At 40.7% G+C, this 20,419-nt stretch overlaps 1 protein-coding gene across 1 annotated transcript in view; it reads left to right on the top strand.

The window, feature by feature from the left end:
- Nucleotides 1-20,419, top strand: part of cntn4 (contactin 4) — a 151,090-nt gene that overhangs the window by 59,160 nt on the left and 71,511 nt on the right. The window contains exon 4 of the mRNA XM_049479461.1: nucleotides 12,043-12,218. Within this exon, the coding sequence (XP_049335418.1) occupies nucleotides 12,043-12,218 (176 nt within the window). The remainder of the gene's footprint in view (nucleotides 1-12,042; nucleotides 12,219-20,419) is intronic.

The following is a 20,419-nucleotide window of genomic DNA, read 5'->3' as shown; positions in this document are numbered from 1 at the left end:
GTATCAATATCATTTATTAATAATTAAGTAATAGAAAAACCTGTGATCTGATATGATGGTTGATTAATTTCCGGCTCTTTGTGTAGTGTTGTGTATTCTATTGTAGTGTAGTGTGGTGTAGTATAGTGTAGTATAGTGTAGGGTAGTATAGTGTACGGTAGTATAGTGTAGTATAGTGTACTGTAGTATAGTGTAGTATAGTATAGTGTAGGGTAGTATAGTGTAGGGTAGTATAGTGTAGTATAGTGTAGGGTAGTATAGTGTAGTATAGTGTAGTATAGTGTAGGGTAGTATAGTGTAGTATAGTGTACTGTAGTATAGTGTAGGGTAGTATAGTGTAAGGTAGTATAGTGTAGTATAGTGTACTGTAGTATAGTGTAGTATAGTATAGTGTAGGGTAGTATAGTGTAGTATAGTGTAGGGTAGTATAGTGTAGTATAGTGTACTGTAGTAAAGTATAGTGTAGTATAGTATAGTGTAGTATAGTGTACTGTAGTATAGTGCAGTATAGTATAGTGTAGGGTAGTATAGTGTAGTATAGTGTACTGTAGTATAATGTAGTATAGTATAGTGTAGTATACTGTAGGGTAGTATAGTGTAGTATAGTGTGCTGTAGTATAGTGTAGTATAGTATAGTGTAGTATAGTGTACTGTAGTAAAGTGTAGTATAGTATAGTGTAGTATAGTGTAGGGTAGTATAGTGTAGTATAGTGTAGTGTAGTATAGTGTAGTATAGTGTAGTATAGTATAGTGTAGGGTAGTGTAGGGTAGTATAGTGTAGGGTAGTATAGTGTAGTATAGTATAGTGTAGTATAGTGTAGGGTAGTATAGTGTAGTATAGTATAATGTAGTATAGTGTAGTATAGTATAGTGTAGTATAGTGTAGGGTAGTATAGTGTAGTATAGTATAGTGTAGTATAGTGTAGTATAGTATAGTGTAGTATAGTGTAGGGTAGTATAGTGTAGGGTAGTATAGTGTAGTATAGTGTAGTATAGTATAGTGTAGTATAGTGTAGTATAGTATAGTGTAGTATAGTGTAGTATAGTGTAGGGTAGTATAGTGTAGGGTAGTATAGTGTAGTATAGTATAGTGTAGTATAGTGTACTGTAGTATAGTGTAGTATAGTATAGGGTAGTATAGTGTAGTATAGTGTAGTATAGTGTAGTATAGTATAGTGTAGTATAGTGTAGGGTAGTATAGTGTAGGTTAGTATAGTGTAGGGTAGTATAGTGTAGTATAGTATAGTGTAGTATAGTATAGTATAGGGTAGTATAGTGTAGGGTAGTATAGTGTAGTATAGTATAGTATAGGGTAGTATAGTGTAGGGTAGTATAGTGTAGGGTAGTATAGTGTAGTATAGTATAGTGTAGTATAGTGTACTGTAGTATAGTGTAGTATAGTATAGGGTAGTATAGTATAGGGTAGTATAGTGTAGTATAGTGTAGTATAGTGTAGTATAGTATAGTGTAGTATAGTGTAGGGTAGTATAGTGTAGGGTAGTATAGTGTAGGGTAGTATAGTGTAGTATAGTATAGTGTAGTATAGTATAGTATAGGGTAGTATAGTGTAGGGTAGTATAGTGTAGTATAGTGTAGTATAGTGTAGTATAGTATAGTGTAGGGTAGTGTAGGGTAGTATAGTGTAGGGTAGTATAGTGTAGTATAGTATAGTGTAGGGTAGTGTAGGGTAGTATAGTGTAGGGTAGTATAGTGTAGTATAGTATAGTGTAGTATAGTGTAGGTTTTTTTTATTCTCTGGCTTCACTGCTCCTCAGAAACACTGCTTTAATAGGACGGTGGTTTTTTGACCACATGCTTCATTAGTTTATCAATAGTTAAGAATGTTCTCTCTTTAGAGGATCAATCCGGTTCTCCTCTCTGGAGCTGAGGTGCTCCGGCCAGACAGGTCCATTTACTCCCCTCAGATCGAGCTGCCTAATGGAGGAGCTAATCAGCTGCTTCCTGTTTCCTGTCAGCTCGGCTGAATCATCTGGCCTGCGTTGAACGTCTTCCTCCGGGCGTCTCTGAACTCCATCACTTTCAGAAGCTTTTACACGGCTAACGGCTCAACCTCGCCGCCGCTACCGTTACCATGCTGTTAGCGGGTTTAGCTAACGAGCCTAACCTGCTCGCTGCTGTTTGGTATCTGCTGAACGAGTTCAGGAATCTCTGCAGGAGAACCTCTGGAGGAGAACCTCTGGAGGAGAATCTCTGGTGAGGAGAACCTCTGGTGAGGAGTCTCTGGAGGAGAACCTCTGGAGGAGAACCTTTGGAGGAGAACCTCTGGAGGAGAACCTCTGGAGGAAAACCTCTGGAGGAGAACCTCTGGAGGAAAACCTCTGGAGGAGAACCTCTGGAGGAGAACCTTTGGAGGAGAACCTCTGGTGAGGAGAACCTCTGGTGAGGAGTCTCTGGAGGAGAACCTGAGGTTCTGCGTCTGAATAAACACAGCTGGGTGTTTTATCTGAGATTTTATTGTGTTTACCGCCGAGCGTCTCTCCTCTCTGGATCCAGATGGTTTTATGATATCAGGTTTGAAGATGATCACACTGAGCATGTTTTGAGTAAACGAAGAGGCTCAGCTGCAACGAGCTGCTTCATCTTATTACATCCCATCTTGAAGAAGACGTGGCCCTCAGACCCGTTCACAGAACAGCAGCTTTACAGCAGGACATATGGAGCATTTAATGATTCAGGTGCCGTTTATCTTCTGTATTCATTTATTTATTTATTTATTTGTTTATCATTGTAAAACAGTGAATCTACCCTGCTGAAACAGAACAGCTCAACCTGTGCTGGTTCTGTTTAGATAAATTACAGTGACTCTCAAAGACCAGCTTAGAGACTGAACATCTGAAACCCAGTTCCAGACAAGGTTTATTGGATTCGTTGCAAATATCATGACAATGAAAATGTATCATTTTTTCTTATTAAAGGAAAAGTCTTGGAGGGTCCAATACTGGTAGTTTAATTGAATCAGTGGAATCTACAAACCTGTGATCAATAACTCAGCGCTCAAACCACCAGACCATGCTTGTAGATATTCAGTACATTTTTATGTTCAACATAATTTCTGTTTTCAGTCTGTAATTTATTAAAATTTCACTAAAAAATAAACAAAGGAACAAATAAATTACTTTCATCTGATTTTTGCTGAAACATAATCAAAGTATTGAATGTGTTGAAAACTTCATTCAGCTCTGAGAAAATACAGTACATTACATTACATTACATTACATTTGGCAGACGCTTTTGTCCAAAGCGACTTACAATAGTCAAGTACAATGTGAAATAAGTTTAAAGGTAAAAGGATTCAAGGATTCAAGGAGATTTTATTGTCATTCGCATCTTATGTGGTACATGAGGTGGAACGAAATTGTGATCTCACGATCCAGTTTACACCCAGGAGCTGTTATTAAATAGATATATAGATAAAAGTACAATAAAGGAATACAATAAAAATAGAATATACAAAATAGTTAAAGATAAATACCCCAATGAAATAAATAGAAAGAGTAGACAGGTTGCAACAACAAGTCCAGAGTGCAAATGTGCTATAGCAGCATGAAATGAATTAGAGCAGTAGAAAATAAAGTGTCTCAGTGCGGGTAAAGTGACCGTGTTTGTGCAGTATTTGTCCTTGTGTGTCAGTGCAGTGTGTTGTTAAGTGGAGTTTAAGAGTCTTACAGCTTCCGGAATGAAGCTGTTTCTCAGTCTGGTTGTTTTGCACTTGATGCTCCGCAGCCTCCGTCCTGAGGGAAGCGGGACAAAAAGTGCATGTGCTGGGTGGGTGGGATCCTTCCTGATGCAGGTGGCCCTCTTCCTGCATCTGGAGGTGTAGATGTCCATGGTGCTGGGGAAGCTGACTCCAACAATCCTCTGTGCAGCCTTCACCACCCTCTGCAGTGCTTTCCTGTCTGCAGCAGAGCAGCTTCCATGCCACACGTTGATGCTGGAGCACACGACGCTCTCCACCACACATCTGTGGAAGGAGGTGAGGACTGCGCTCCCGAGTCCAGCTCGTCTCAGCCTCCTGAGGAAGTAGAGCCGCTGATGTGCCTTCCTGACCAGAGTGGAGGTGTTGTTGCTCCAGGTGAGGTTGCTGCTCAGGTGCACCCCTAAGTACCTGTAGCTGTCGACCACTTCCACCGCAGATCCTCCAATGTGCAGGGGGAGGTGGGCATGCTGGCCTCTTCTGAAGTCCACAATCATCTCCTTCGTCTTCTTTACGTTGATGCAGAGGTTGTTCTCTCTGCACCAACCCTCCAGGTGTTCCACCTCCTGCCTGTAGCTGGACCCATCTCTGTTTGTGATGCATCCAACCACTGCTGTGTCGTCTGCAAACTTCACAATATGACAGCCTGGATGGAGAGGTGAGCAGTCATATGTGAGCAGTGTGAACAGGAGGGGGCTCAGCACACAGCCCTGAGGGGAGCCAGTGCTGAGGATTATAGTGGGGGAGGAGATGTTGTGAATTCTCACAGACTGCGGCCTGTTGGTCAGGAAGTCTAGGACCCAGTTGCACAGCGAAGAGCTCAGTCCTAGTGAGGAGAGTTTATTTATCAGGGTCTGTGGAATCATGGTGTTGAAAGCGGATGTGAAGTCCACAAAGAGCATACGGACGTAGGAATCCTTCTGCTCCAGGTGGGTGAGGGCAGTGTGGACCACGGAGGAGATGGCATCCTCTGTGGATCGGTTCTTCCTGTATGCATACTGGTGTGGATCCACAGTGACGTTGATGGTGGCTTTGATGTGGGTCTGAACCAGTCTTTCAAAGCACTTTGTGACTATCGGAGTGAGGGCCACTGGCCGGTAGTCATTCAGACCTGTCACTGCGGAGCTCTTGGGGACTGGGATGATGGTGGCAGTCTTCAGGCAAGTGGGGACAGCTGCCTGGATGAGGGACGCGTTGAAAATGTCGGCCAGGACGTCCGAGAGCTGGTCTGCGCAGTCTCTTAGCACCCGTCCGGGGATGTTGTCCGGGCCAGCAGCTTTTCGGGGGTTGATCCTTCTCAGCGTTCTCCTTACTTCTGCTGGTGTCACGCTGAGGGGCTCCTCTCCTGGTGAGTGTGGGAGTCTGGTGCTGGGGGGGGTGTCAGGATTCTCAAAGCGGGCGTAGAACTTGTTGAGAGCCTCAGGCAGGGATGGGTCTTTGGAGCTTTGTGCAGCGTTGGATTTGTAGTCCGTGATGCACTTGATGCCCCTCCACATGCTCTGTGGATCCTGGGAGGAAAAGTGTCCCTGGATTTTCTGAGCATATGCAGCTTTTGCCCTCTTAACTCCAACAGTCAGCTCTCTTCTAGCCCTTCTGAGTTCGTCTGGGTCTCCAGACCTGAAGGCAGCATCCCTGGCTTTCAACAGAGAACGCACCTCTGCGTTCAGCCAGGGCTTCTGGTTGGGGTAGCAAGTCACAGTCTTGGTGGTAGTGACATCCTCAGTGCACTTGCTGATGTACCCAAGAACAGCAGATGTGTATTCCTCCAGATCCAGCTCCCCCTCACACTCAGCAGCATCCCTGAAGACCTGCCAGTCTGTGCAGCCGAAGCAGTCCTGCAGCACAGCGTCGCCGTCACTGGGCCACACCGTGATGGTCTTCTGTGTGGGTTTGGAGCGTCGCAGCGGGGGGTGGTATGCGGGGACCAGCATGATGGAGATGTGGTCTGAAAGCCCGAGGTGGGGGCGCGGGAATGCCCTGTAAGCGTCTTTCACGGAGGAATAAACGCGGTCTAACGTATTATTACCTCGCGTTGGGATGTTCACGTGTTGGTAAAACCTCGGCAGCGTGTTCTTCAGTTCTACGTGGTTAAAATCCCCCGCTACCACGTAGAACGCGTCCGGATGCTTGTTCTGAAGCGAGCTGATGTTGTCATGGAGCTCCTTCAGCGCGTTGTTAGCATTAGCATCCGGTGCTATGTAAACAGCAATCACGAACACCGCCGAAAACTCACGAGGCAGATAGTGAGGGCGACACTTCACAGTCAGCTGTTCTGTCGCCTCGGAGCAGTGGCTGTTTACCAACACGCAGTTTGTGCACCAACCTTTGTTTATGTAGACGCACAAACCGCCCCCCCCCCCCGGGATTTTCCAGATAAAAGGCTGCGGTCCGCTCGGAAGAGCTGCCGGCCGGCGAGCTGGAAGGCTGAGTCCGGCATGGTGTGATTCAGCCAGGTTTCCGTGAGACAAATCACAGCGCAGTTCCTCATCTCCTCAGAAACATTCATCCTCAGCCGCAGCAGGTCCAGTTTGTTATCCAAAGCGCGGACATTAGACAGGAAAAGCGACGGAATCGGGGGGCGGTTAGCATTAGCCTTTAGCCTGGCTAGCACACCACCGCGTTTACCTCGCGTTTATCTTTGGATAGGGATAAAAGGAGGTCAAAGGGGAATAATAGGATAGAGAAGTGAAGGAGGGGAAGAAGGAAATGGGGTTAGAAGTAGTTAGTGTGTTAGAGGTGTTAGGAGAGTAAGTGCTCTTTGAAGAGCTCTGTCTTCAGGAGTTTATTAAAGATAGTGAGCGATTCTCCTGATCTGGTAGTAGAAGGTAGTTAGTTAGAGGTGTTAGGAGAGTAAGAGCTCTTTGAAGAGCTCTGTCTTCAGGAGTTTATTAAAGATAGTGAGAGATTCTCCTGATCTGGTAGTAGAAGGTAGTTTGTTCCACCATTGGGGAACTCTGTATGAGAACAGTCTGGATTGCTTTGTGTGAATGTTTGTTTGGTAAAGCGAGGCGACGTTCATTGGAGGAGCGCAGCGGCCGGGAGGTAGCGTAAGCCTTCAGGAGCGAGTGCAGGTAGGAAGGAGCCTGTTCTGTATCACCTTGTAGGCGATTGTAAGAGCTTTGAATTTGATGCGAGCATCAACTGGTAGCCAGTGGAGCTCAATGAGCAGCGGGGTGACATGTGCCCGTTTTGGCTGGTTGAAGACCAGACGTGCTGCTGCATTCTGAATCATCTGGAGTGGTTTTACTACACAGTAAAACATTATTAAATGGAAATTGTGGAAAGTTGGACCACACTGATCACATTCTTCATAATCTGTTGAAAAGCTTATTGATGGAGATGAAACGAGTCTAAAGCTGTGTTTAATTCTTCTAAATAAAAGTTCCTGCCTTTAACATCCAGAGAACATCCTAATCCAGTAAAGGGGGTGTGGGAAGTCTGGTTAATGTATGTGGAAATACGCATAATTAAGAATTCATGTCATCAAATAAAGCTGAATAATAAATAAATTATTCTATTTAAACAGTGAACGATTAATATTTTGATAACTCTGATTCTGTAATCCCTTCTTTAACAGCATTCTGTAAATGTCTTTAAAGTGAGGTGAGCAGATTTTAGGGGCATTTTTGGAGAGAAATGTTTATTCAGTTCAGGATCTTCTTTACTGAAATTCTCCTTTATGATTCTGGTCTGAAGCCGGACTCTCTGAAGCTGTGCTGTTGTGATGAAGGCAGTGTGTGGTTTAGCGTTGTATCAGATGTTTTCTGGATGTGAGCAGATGTTATAATATCTGTGATTCTGTGTTCAGTTCAGTCTTACTGTTTCTTACTGCTGTTCTGCTGAAATTCAGTTGTTTTAAAGCAGAATATCCTGTTTTTCCTCATCGCTGTGACAAACTGTAAAACGTGAACCCGTCTGACCCGCCGCCGGTTTGATTCCATCTCCATTAAGAGCGTGAGAAACACGGCGGCTCTGAGACGCTGGAGTCTGTTACCTCTTTACACAAAAACCTCCGTCTCTGCAGGTTAAAGCAGAACCACAGTGTAACTGAAGTTTAACAACAGTGTGTAAATTACAACTACCAGAGTCTCCAGAGCCTCTTTACACACATTCTACAACTTTCATATTTTATTCTCGTCTGAAGCAACGGTCTTTACTGTAACAATACAGACAAGATTTAATATCACAATATATTTCTTAGTATTGTTCAACAAAATCCCAACACTGATATGAATGCTTTAAAGGATGGCTTATACAATAAAATATTGTCATGATTTCCAGCTTTACTTTAGTCTTTTAGTTTATTTTAAGACTCTGTCCTCACCTGCAGTAAAGACATCAGGAGCTTTATTCTCTGTTTCAGGAGACTAAAATCAGGTTCTAATAAACTCGGTTCAGATCTCCTGATCAGCAGTGAGTGTAGAAATCTGTGGTTGTTTACTTTATTTATGAGTTTTGAGTGTTTTAGAGACCTGCTGTTTAAACACAGTGAGTAAATTGTTGCTACAGATGTGCTTTAGCTCGGCGCTGTATTTAGGTCTGTTTTGGCCGTTATGCTGCTTCTGTAGGGATTTTGTGAGACACCATGTACTGGGCTGGAATAATCACAAGTTTGGGGCTGTTTTGGTGTTTTTATCATCTATTTTTAAATGATCTGAACATGTGAGGACTGGACCTTAAATTGATGCTTTAATTTGTTTATGTATGAAACTATTTATTTGTGGCTGTTTTGTCCTTTTTGCCTGTTTCAGATGCAAATAAGATGCTTTAATTTTGCACAAAACTGGTGCACAGGCCTAAACACTGCGTTTTTAATCAATTTGCGTACAGCAGAACTCCCATCATTTCTCTGCTTTTTTTTGTTGCTTCTCTGTTTCAGAAACCAAAACTGAAAAAGACTAAAAGAGGAATTTACTGAGAAACAGAGAGAAATACAGAAACATTTTTAAATACTGAACAGAAGTAGAGAAGTGATAAACAGAGTGGTTCTGTTATATATCAGTTACACAGTCAGTAGGGTAAAAAATCTAGGGGGTTGCTATGACATTGCTTATTGGATGCTAAGCAGGTGCTATCATATTTCCTAGCGTTATAAAGTGTTTCAGGTAGATTTATTGTGTTATTATTGTATGGTTTTCTGTATGGGTTGTGTGTGCTGTGTTTCTAACTGATTGTTATGAAATGTTGGGTAGATGCTGCAGTGTTGTCCAGTGCTGAAAGCTACTTTTTGTAAGAGCTGAAAGATGCACTCTTGAGAGGGGTATCCAGTTATTGGATTAGAAATTAGAATTAGAATTGGCAAAAAAAGCATGGAAGCAGCCTGAACAAGGAATTGCAGCTTCCTGTGACTGAGATCTTTTTTATTGTAATGTAACTTGATGATCTGATTGGCTAGTAGTATCGTCTGTAGAAGAATACTATATCTGAATTAGTAGAATCAGTAATTAGTCTGCATCATTATTTTTTGTCATGTATTCCATATCAGAATATCGTTTCTCTTTGGCGGGTTTGAGTTTCCTCAGCTGACCTCGGTTCAGTTAATCAGTAGTCAGAGGTGGAACCTGGAGATCCACTGGAGCTTTTACTGAATGAAGCTTTTCTGATCTGAACACTTCAGTTCACAGCAGGTCCAGAAAACCCGGCTCTAAATACCAAACCCAATACTGAGACTTTCAGCAGGAAACACAGCCTGAATCTAATAAATATTCATCTTTATTAATAACGAGTCTGAACTGAGATCAGCTGATTTAGTGTTTTGTGATGAACGTCTCTGTAACTAATTTATAAAGATATAACTCTTCATCCTGCAGTTATCATCACTTCACTGCTAGATATGAGTTTAACTCTGTACTCTTATACCAGTTAAATTAAAGCTCAACACTGATCAATATTAATAATAGAGCCACAGTTTATATCACAATATATTTCTTAATCAGTTAGTGTGATATAATTCTGATATGAACATCAGTCAGTAACAGATGCTTTAAATACTGTATATCTCTTACAAAACTAATCCAGTTTAATACAGTTTTATGTAGCTTAATTCACATAAACATTATAAATTATTATATACCATGCTCACACTTTCCAGAGAACATGTTCAGGAGATCAAATACATCCTAAAGGGTAACTACACACATTTCTACATTATAAGCTGAAAATATCAACATAATTTATATATTTTTACCAAAAGTTAGTTATTGAGCTCAGAACGTCGACATAACCCTAATTACCTCTCAATGGAGCTGGCTAACAGCTAACTGGTGATGCTAACTGTTGTTTTGAGCTGGAATAATCACTGATAGTTAATAAATTAAAGTTATACAGTAAGTTCTGCTGTTTGATATGAAATCTGTGTTATTCTATTCTTCAGTTATGAAGCTGAAAATTTAATGGGTAATATATTGTTTTAATAATGCAGGTTTCTGACAGGTGTGAGTGATTTTAAAATATCAAAAATGTCTTTACAAGTATATCATCATTATTCAAATAATTTCTATTGTGATAAATATGGGTATTGAATTATTGTTCAGTGGTGATTAATAAGACTGGTGTACGGAGGGCTGTTCCGGTGTGTCGTGTGTGTTTTTAGGTCAGGTGTTTTTGAGTGTCTCGGCTGTGGAGCGTAGCTCTGTGTAAATGGAGATGGAGTTTTTGTTTAGGTAAATTTAACGCTGATTTCAGGTCAGCAGAAGTCGTGTGGTTAATTTTCTCACTTCAGAATTTATTTGGAGTTGAACTAATGGGTAAATCTTGTGAACATCTAAATGTCAGTTATGATTTATAATAAATGTATAAAGTTATGATTTATAATAAAGACCTGTTCTCTGGGCGGGGGGGGGGGGGGGGCGCTGTGGATGGGGCAGAATAAAGATGTGATATTTAGGATCAGGTCTTTATATATGAGTGATGAGTTATGATGAGTTATGATGAGTTATAGCCGGAGCAGAGTCGGTCTGGAATTTGGAGATATTGATTTTTTTCAGCTTGTTTGCTGTAATAAGGCTGTATGGAGGGGGAGGGGGGGTTATAAATGAATTATATCCTCCACTGATCACGGAGAATTCCTGCGGTGATCACCCAGCTCTCTGTAGAGCTCCGGCCGCCGGGATTTCACCGCGGCTATTGGTATTAATTGCTGCTGCACCGTGATTAAACTCCAGTTTGATGCTGTTTGACTGGGTGTTGAATAAGATGGATGATCATAAATTCAGCTTTTTTCTTCTTTTTTGGCCAGAAGATCTTGGCTCTGATTGGACAGCAGACGTGTGGAGATGAGATTAATATTCAGTCTTGAGCTGCTTCAGTTTTGTGAATAAGAACTTAAAATATGCAGAAAGATTTAATGATTTCTTTATCAGTATATAATTTATATACAGTAAAAATCCCAGTCTGCAGTATCGATCTGCTGTTTCTGCTCAGCTGAACTGAGATCAGCTTCCTGTAATAAACATCAGAAGCAGATTCTATAAATACTGTAGATCTCTTACAAATCTAGACCAGTTTATTATTTCTAACGTTATTTTGATGATTATTTGGTTTATTATAAAGTTATATAGAGTTAATTACAGGTACACACTCTCTGAACACATCTGTTAGTTCTAAATAATGTCATTTGCATTACACTAACATTACAGTAATTTTCTCGCAGTGTTACAATTCCATTGTTGTCAAATTAAATCCCTGTCAGGAGCAGCAAGGAGAGGACGCAGAGATCAGACGCAATAGCAAGTAATTTATTAATAAACAACAACAACAAAAAAAAACAATAAACCAAAAGGTTTAGAATAAAGACAATACACACACACACAAACACACACACACACACGCAACCTGACGTTGAACACGCACAATAACTGACAAGGGAACACAGAAACAAAGAGGCTATATATACGGAACTTAAAAGGAAACAGGAAACACCTGGGGACAGGTAATGAGGGGGAGGAGTTTCAAATGAACAGAGGTGGGAGCACTGAAGACGGAGACAAGGAGAAAGAAAGCACATGGATAGGACAACAGATACAGGACAAGATAAAAACACAAACAGACCAGGAAAGACACGGAACAGGGCGAGAATCTGACAAACCCTGTAAATATGTGATTATTAATGATTATTTTATACACAGTGTGAATGTGATTATTGATTAGTGGAATAGTTTTTATATCAAATCAAATCAAATGTATTTGTATAGCCTTTTTACAACCGGTGTCACAAAGCAGCTTTACAGAAACATGATTACAGGACAAAGAATCAGGAAAAACATTAAACATAGAAAATACAGAATACAGAACCCCCAGTGAAATGTGTTTATTAAACTGTGTTTCAGGTGGAAGCTGAACGGCACGGTGCTCAGTCCTAAACCCAGCTCTCACTACAGCCTGTCGGGAGGAAACCTGAGAATCAGTCGTCTGAATAAAGAGCAGGACGCCGGGGTCTACCAGTGTCTCGCCTCCAGCAGCTTCGGGACCATCGTCAGCCGAGAGGCCAGCCTCACCTTCGCCTGTGAGCATCCCGTATCTCTGCACCAGCACCGCGGGGGGCGGGGCACACCGGGGGGTGGGGTCACAGCGGATGTGACATAGTACACGTATCCGTGGCAACATGGCTTTACAGATAACGCCATCAAAATAGAAATGTTACCCCACTGGCAATACTCTCTTTACATTTCTCTCTCTCTCGCTCTCTCTTTATCTCTCTTTTTTATCTGTCTCTCTCTTTATCTCTCTCATTCTCTTTATATGTCTATTTCTCTCTCTCTGAACATCAGAAGATTAGAATACTAATGGAAAGAAGCTGCACTAAAAGAACAACATTTTATTATTTTTACTTTGAATATAATTGTACTAATAAATGTTCGATTATGATCTGAGTGATTTTAGAGTAGGGGTGAATAATATGGGTGAAAATGCTGGTTTTGGTTTTACCGCGTTGCTGTCGGTCGGTTCCGTCAGTAAAAGGCCGGATGAGTGAAGCTGGTTGATGATTGGTGGATTATTGGTCTGATCTGATCAGTAGCTGCTGTAGGAGGGACTCTGTTTCACGGCGAGCTTCTCGACTGACGGCGAAATCGACCGGTCGCTCCTACATCCACAACAAGTCCATGCCCCCCCGCCCCCCCCCTGGGGCTGTAGATGATGAACCCCATGGGCAGGAACAATCCAGTTCTTGGAGGAAAGGTGGGGGGGCGCCGGGACGTCCACTGTCACATGAAGACGATTGGCTGACGGATCCATCAATCGGCCGGACTCCTGACCTCTTACACGGGCTTGAGTTGTCGTCGGCGGGCGGAGCATGCGTCTGCTCTCGCGCACCATCCATCTTCTTTATTACCGGCGCTGTAGCTTAATTAACTCGGCGGCGTGATGGAGCAGCGCGGGTTCAAGAGAATAATTTAAAGGGCAGCTGATGTTATGAGACGGGATTTTTTCTAATTTGGTGGCGAATGCAGGAGAAGTTCGTGGAGGAGTGAGTGGCGGCGCGCAAGAGCGTGATGTAAATGCTAAGTGGTTTCTCAGGTCAGCGTTTATCAGCGCGAGAGCGTCGACTGTCATCGCTGCTGCGTGACTCTTCTACTGACCAGTGTTATAATAGTTTCATTTCTGATAAACATTAATATAAATATAAATACAAATAAAATTCAGAGGAAAAGTGATTTTACATCACTGTGTTCATTAAATTATCTCCAGATTCTCTATATTATTTATAGTTCAGCAGATGGTTTGATGGTAAATCAGGTGATCTGCTGCTGGAATTGAACAGATTTACTGGAGTGCCTGCTGGAGGCGTCCAGGAGAAATCCAGAAAAAAGCTCACAACATCTCAACATCTCAACATCTCAACATCTCAACTCTACTTCCTTCTGAATGAGAGATGGTTGTAAATAATGTGAAGAGATCTAAAGTTCTGCACAGTTCTCTATAAACTAATATCAGCGTATATCAGTTAAAAGTTAACTTCACTTCATATCAGTAAAAATATCAATAATATCAATAATTAAGCTTCCTGATGAAAATCAGTTGATTTAATCTGGATTAAAGTGATCAGAGCAGCAGATCATCAGGTCGGGTTGTGAGGTGGGAGGAGCTTCGCTGAGCATCAGGTTGATGATCTCATCACTGGGTCGCTGGTTGTTCTTCCTTTGGGTCGTTTTTTATTTACTGAAACAAGAATCACCTCACAGGACCTGCCTGATGATCTGACCTCGTCATCCAGCATCATTATCTCAGTAATAATGTAATAATTAATAAAACACATTCACATTTATATTTTTAGCCAATCACGCTCAGCCAGCAGATGTGTGTCTTTTTGAAATTCATAAATATTTTAAATCATGTTTAGTTGTCCATTTATTTATTAATTTCTGTATTTGAATAGTTGGATATATTCTGTCACGGCCTTCAACTGAGTAATTACCGCCGATTCCTCTTATCTCCACCGGCCTGGTGGGTCACAGAGGTCGGAACAGGAGAGCAGAATAATAGAGGAGATATTTCTGCTGTCCTTCAAGAAATTACACTTCTGTATTTGTATATATATATATCTCTGAGTGTGTGTGTGTGTGTGTGTGTGTGTGTGTGTTTGATTGTGCAGATATTGAACAGCTTGAACAGGAAATGAGAGGAATAGTAGTGGTGATGCGCCGAAGCGCGAGAGGCTGAATGTGGTAATTGAGTTCTGGGTTGGTCGAGGTGTTTTAATTAAAGCTCCACTGATAGAGAGAAAGAGAGAGAGAGAGACTAATAGAGAGAGAGACAGAGAGAGTGATAGAGAGAGAGAGTGAGAGAGAGAGAAAGAGACTAATAGAGAGAGAGAGAGAGAGAGAGTGAGACATAAAGAGAGAGAGAGAGAGAGAGAGAGAGACTAATAGAGAGAGAAAGAGTGAGAGAGAGACACTCAGCGCCTTAATCACGTTTCTTATGTGTGATTATCTTCAGCAGGACTCAGTTCCAGTTATTATATTTCTTTGGGTTCGACTCTCCTCTTTCTTTCTCTTTTGTTTGTGTTGGAAGTTGAAGGTACAGGATTATTACAGCACTAGTGGACAGTGTGGAGTTTCTTATTTTTGTATAATAAAATAATAAATAATAAAAGCACAAAAGCACTTAAAAATATTGAATATTAAACATTTTCTCATGTTCCATAGAGTTTTAATATACATATGCATCTGTTCATATAGAGAAACGTGTGGTAAATGTGGAGGTCATAAATATGCGATTATTTGCTCCATTCTGTTTCAGGGCTGAGTAATCAGTGTTTTATTAGCTTAATCAGATTAATCATCTTTAAGATTCAATCTAATGGCCGCACGCAGCAGTAAAACTCTTCATGCTAAAAGCTGGAGATTTAAGAGTGTAAATGCTTCTTAATTAAGCGGATAGTGTTAAAATAAATGCTGTTGTAGTTTATAACAGCTGGTCTTTCTCCAGTCGGGGCTTAAAACCTATTTTTCTCTTTTTCTGCCCCAAAAAACAGAGATGAAAGACATTAAGGCGGTGTGAAGGTCGTGAGCATGAAACGGATTTTATGGACTGTAATCATCAGACGATGCCGGCGAGGTATAAAGTCCTAAAAGTTTTCCTGTCCTTGAAGTTTCCCTCAGTCAAGCGTTAGATGTGATGCCAACTGAGTTGATGCGAGTCAAGTGGTGCGTCCCAAAGAAACCGGGGGTTTGAAAAGACTCCTTTAAGCTGCAGGGGTTTCAGACCTGAATGGAGGAGGAAGGAAGCAGGAGTGTGTAGTTTCTCTTTCAGAGAGTCGAGAGTCTGCCATCAAACGCACTCGCGCTCTCGCTCTCGCGCCGCATTCACTCCTCATACAACCCAAACCCGTGTCGGAGAAGGAGCTGCTATATATAAATAATAACAGAGGGTTACTATAATAAAAATCATATTTAATTCATTTTTTAATCTGAACACAAATGTTATAATTCTTTGTAATACTGATACAGGAAAATTTGAAATATATGTTATATTTTTGATATATATTTTTATCATTAGAATAGTCTTTAGTTTGCTGTGCTAAAAGGAATTGAACTTATTTCCTATTTCCATTACAAATGATCAATCTAAATCAGTTCTAATGTTATTAACTGTTTAATGACCATGTATGCTCAAGCTATTCAGACTCCACAGGTGTATGTAGACCCACCTGAACACCGTTATCAGTAGAAGAAATTAAACTATAAACTACCTCAGAGCAGCATTATGTATATCTATAGTTTTGAATATTATTCAGTTTTACTGCAGTAAAAAATTGAACCCTGTTCACATGCATTTGTTGAGAGATATAGATATAGAAATGGTATCTAATAGAGGCAGTGTAATATTACAGGATTTTACAGTAATATGACTCTATAAAGCAGTTTTACACAGTTCTGGAGAAAACTCTTGTGCTGCTTCACTAAAGTTACAGAGTGCAGTTACAGTGTCTCAGCACAGAGTGTGAAACACAGACACAACTGTCCTTATTATTAGTGAGTGAAGCATCAGCACGATTCTAAATCAGATGTTTAGGATATATTTCTGACACAGTGACACTTCAAGCTGTATAGATTTAAAGTTTTATTAGTAACACTGTAAACAGAATTTGTATTGCTTCCACCTTTAGGTTGGAGGTGTTGTGCATCCTGAATTTTTTTTTTTTTGTTCACTGTAGTTGTTGAGTGTTTATCTGAGTTACTGTAGCCTTTCTGTCAGCTCTGACCAGTCTGACCAGTCTCTGTCTGCAGATCTGCTGAATGAGTTTTCTTTATTCTGAGTAAAAACTCTGAATTATTTACAGTGTGAATCTCTGTAGATCTATAAATTCTTACATCAGCTCTTCTGACACCAGCATTCATTCTTCACTTAAAGTGATGGTTGATGTGATCATAACATGAAGCTGGTGACCCATATCTGCATGATTTCATGCACTGCACTGCCTTCACACGATTGGCTGATTAGATAATTGCATGAATAAGCAGGTGAACAGATTTGAATATCTCTAAGCTCTAATAGTATTTTATTAAGTGTTTCCTGAGAGCTGATTTTTTACCCAGAAGCTCCTTCTTTATTAAACACAATTAGACACGAAGCCTCATTTAAATGAGAGGAGAAATACTCTGTTATTGTTTTATTGTTTTACAGTGAAAGAAGGTCATTTTACCTCACAGTGTTTTAAAGAGAGGTCTTCATCTGGCTGTCGGAGAGCAGACATGATGAATTCCAGCGTTTGGGTCGGAGACGGATTGTGTTTTCTGTAAGCTGGAGCTCGCGAAGAAGCCGGTCCCTGCCCGGCGATGGTGATGTAGCGGATGTGGTGGGAGGTTGGCATAAATCGCTGAGCTTCATGAAGAGATGACAGCTCACTCCAGCTATGATAAGTCGCCTCGGCATTTAGAAATGGCTCATGGCTGCGCTGCACATTAGTCGGGTTAATTTAGATTACTGTATGAACTGTCATCACTTCTGCAGAGCTGGATGTTATTAGAGGAGCTTAATGCAGCACCTGAGCTGCACTGCGGCGTCGCACCGCCGACACCAGTTCACAACTCCACCTGAATCAGTGCTCGGCTGGTAAAACGAGAGTTTAACATCTATATCTAAAATAACCTCTTCACAGATACGGGTTTACTGTAGAACTGTGTAAAAACTGATCATTAAAGCACTGGACGTGAAGATAGACAGTATTAGTGTTTATTATATATTTACATAAAAGTCCAAAAGTATCCAGATACATCTCATTCTGAGTAGGGCTGCAACTAATGAATATTTTAGTAGTCGACTAATCTGCAGATTATTTTTTCGATTAATTGATTAGTCAACGATTATTTCTGCCATATCCTCCATACCTGCTTTCTGTTCCTAGTTTTCACTATTGGTTTAAAACGAGAGAAACAGCTGAATATGGGATTTAAATGCTCTTTAAATGTCCAGAACATTTTCCTTTGCGTGTGAAAGGTGCTGATATTTAGTGAGTAAATGTGAAATCTGTTGTGATTGGGCACTTTTTGTGTTTTTGTCCACAGTAATTTGTGTTGTGCTACTAATTAACGATTAGTTGAAAATGCCGAGTTTATCAGCTCTAATACAGAATACATTCATCTAATTTAAAATCATTAGAAAAGTGGAGTCTGAGGGGTTTAAAGCTGTGAGATTCTCTGCAGTGATGGAGCTTCATTCAGTACCGTTACTCTGATTTAGAGAGATGGATCTAATTGTTCAGTATTAGTATCTGAACTTACTGATGATAAATTCAATCAAATCATCCTCACAGCCATGTTTTAATGACGAGTATAAAGGCTTCTTATAAAATATGATGCTGTAACTGCATCAAAGTGAGGTTACCTCCCGGCTAATAGCCTTAATTTTACAGCAGGTTTCCACAAACTTTAGGACATTTTTAGATGTTTAGTAGTTTAGATCTGACAAAAGCCTAATAAACACGATATTCTGGGGTAATTATTACATTATCATTTCTTTGCAAATGTTCCAAAATAATAATCAAAAAAGTTGTTTATTTCCCCATTTCAGCACTAATGGACTTATTCATGCTGCCCTTCATTACGGCACTGATGCTGCACTTTATTATTCACTATCAGTGGAAAAGAACAGATCAGATTTACAGAGAGCAGAGAACAACATTTTTGGTTTTATTAATAATTTTATCTTGTTGGAGCAATATTAATAATGTTCTATAATGTTTTTACACAAACACTTTACACATCTCTGCTGAAAATCTAACACAAATGAAAATATGAGCTTTTTTACTATTTATTAAAAATTAAGACCCAAAAGGAAAGTATGAACCCCACAGTAGGGAAGGGCAATATATCGTAATTATAGATAAACTTCAACCAGTTTATATAATTTATTAAAAATTACCAAATTGCAAAATTGCACCCGTTGTGCAGTGTTATATATTTCCAGAGAATTATCGTACATGGAGTCATTTGTGTGGAAATGTTTAGTTTTCTTGAGAGATCAAACTTCATTTATTGATTTGTGTAAAAAATAAAAAAAGATCGTAATTAAAGGATCACCATGACGACAGAATTCTGATACTTTAACATTATGCACTGTTATACTCAATAATCAATAAACATTCTGGTTCATTTAAGCCAGTTTTAACTATTATGCTGATTCTTTAATGAAGTGTTTTTTTTATCTCTTCATGATTAAACATCGACTGAAGGGACAGAAGTTTTAAGACAAACCTCTTAATCAGTGAGTTCAGCTTTTATTCAGTGCTGCTGCTACAGGTGAATTAAATCATGCAGTATTTACAGGTGTGTGTAGAGGCGGTGTGTGTGTGTGTGTGTACAGGTGGTGTGTGTTTGTGTGTGTGTGTAGAGGGGGAATAAAGGGAAGAGCGTTCTCTCTTTTCTCCTCTTTTTCTCTCTCGCTCTTTTTGAAAGGCCTCGGCTCTATAGAGGCTCTCTGAGCTCTCTGCTGTTTTTTGGGGGTGGGGGGGTTTGGGGTGTGTTTGGGCGGTGTTGGGGGGCGGTTAGGGGTGTGTTGGGGTGTGTTGGGGGGATTGTTTGGGGGGGGGCGGAGCAGCCGGCTGCGTGTCGCTGTGCACCTTGATGTATCAGTGTTTCCGTTCGGCCAGGCTCCACCTCCGGGCGGGGGGGCGGGGCTCTCTCAGTCCGAATGAAGGGAGCCATGTGTTCCTCTCTTTCAGCTACAACCTTCTTTTTATCTCCCTCCAAAATATCCCCCAAAAACATCCCCTGTTTTCTGTGGTAAATTAATTCAGGATCTCAGATCTAAAATGCGTTTGTCCACTTTGTTCTTCAGCCTCTCAATTTTCTGACTCTCTGAGGCTTTTATCCCACATCCCGTCCTGCTGCACATGAAAGTGCCTCTCCAGCCCTTTGTTGCCGGTCTGTCATTGCCCAGATTGGACCCAATAGGCTGGTGATTGTCAGTGCGCGAGTGTGAGTGCGCGAGTGTGAGTGCACAAAATAAAATAAAAGTTTATACTTTTATAAAGAAGTATCTGCACTAAGATCTGTGTTTCACTGCAGGTTCATCTCTTACTGAAACGTTTATTAATGTTTATTATTACTGTGGTTAATAGTGACTCTTATTGTGAAGTATTATCTCAGAAGTGAGAAGCTGAGGATCCTCAGTTCTTTAATGCGCTTAGCTAAGCTAACTGTCATTAGCCTTTAGCAATTAGCCCTTAGCCATCACCTGCTTACACATCTGACCATTCAAGGCATGGACTCAAAAAGACCTCTACAGCTGTCCCGTGATATCTGGCATTAGGGCATCAGGTCTTTAAGTTGTGAGGTGTCTCCTCTCTGATTGGCCGGTTTTATGTTGAGGACTGATGAAGAGCTGCTGCTGTGGAAAAGTGGATAAAGCTGAAACTGGCTGTTTTTTCTGTAGTGTAATTTTACCTGTTTCACTGTAAACAGACTTTAACAATCGGTCCAGTGTCGCCGTGGAAACCGTCGGGTTCTGATAATCCGAACTTTTCACTGATCTTCTGCGTCTCCACGAGCTGTTCAGGAACAGTTCAGATCTGAAGCTCCTTTAAAGTTTCTTCTGTAAAAGAACTTTTTTTTTTACTCCGAAACTCAGTTTAAGATCAGTTTCCTCTCTGTGAACAACAACCTTTATCTTATAGAAACTCTTAAAATAATGTATTATTAATTTTATTTAAACCATAAATGACCATAGTTAAGAATGATTTAATATAAACAGAGAAATATAAAA

Source organism: Astyanax mexicanus, chromosome 5 (genome assembly GCF_023375975.1).
Source record: "Astyanax mexicanus isolate ESR-SI-001 chromosome 5, AstMex3_surface, whole genome shotgun sequence".
Classification (NCBI taxonomy): Eukaryota; Metazoa; Chordata; class Actinopteri; order Characiformes; family Acestrorhamphidae; genus Astyanax; species Astyanax mexicanus.
Note: the sequence above shows the minus strand (reverse complement) of the source record. Positions and strands in the feature narration are given on the sequence as shown.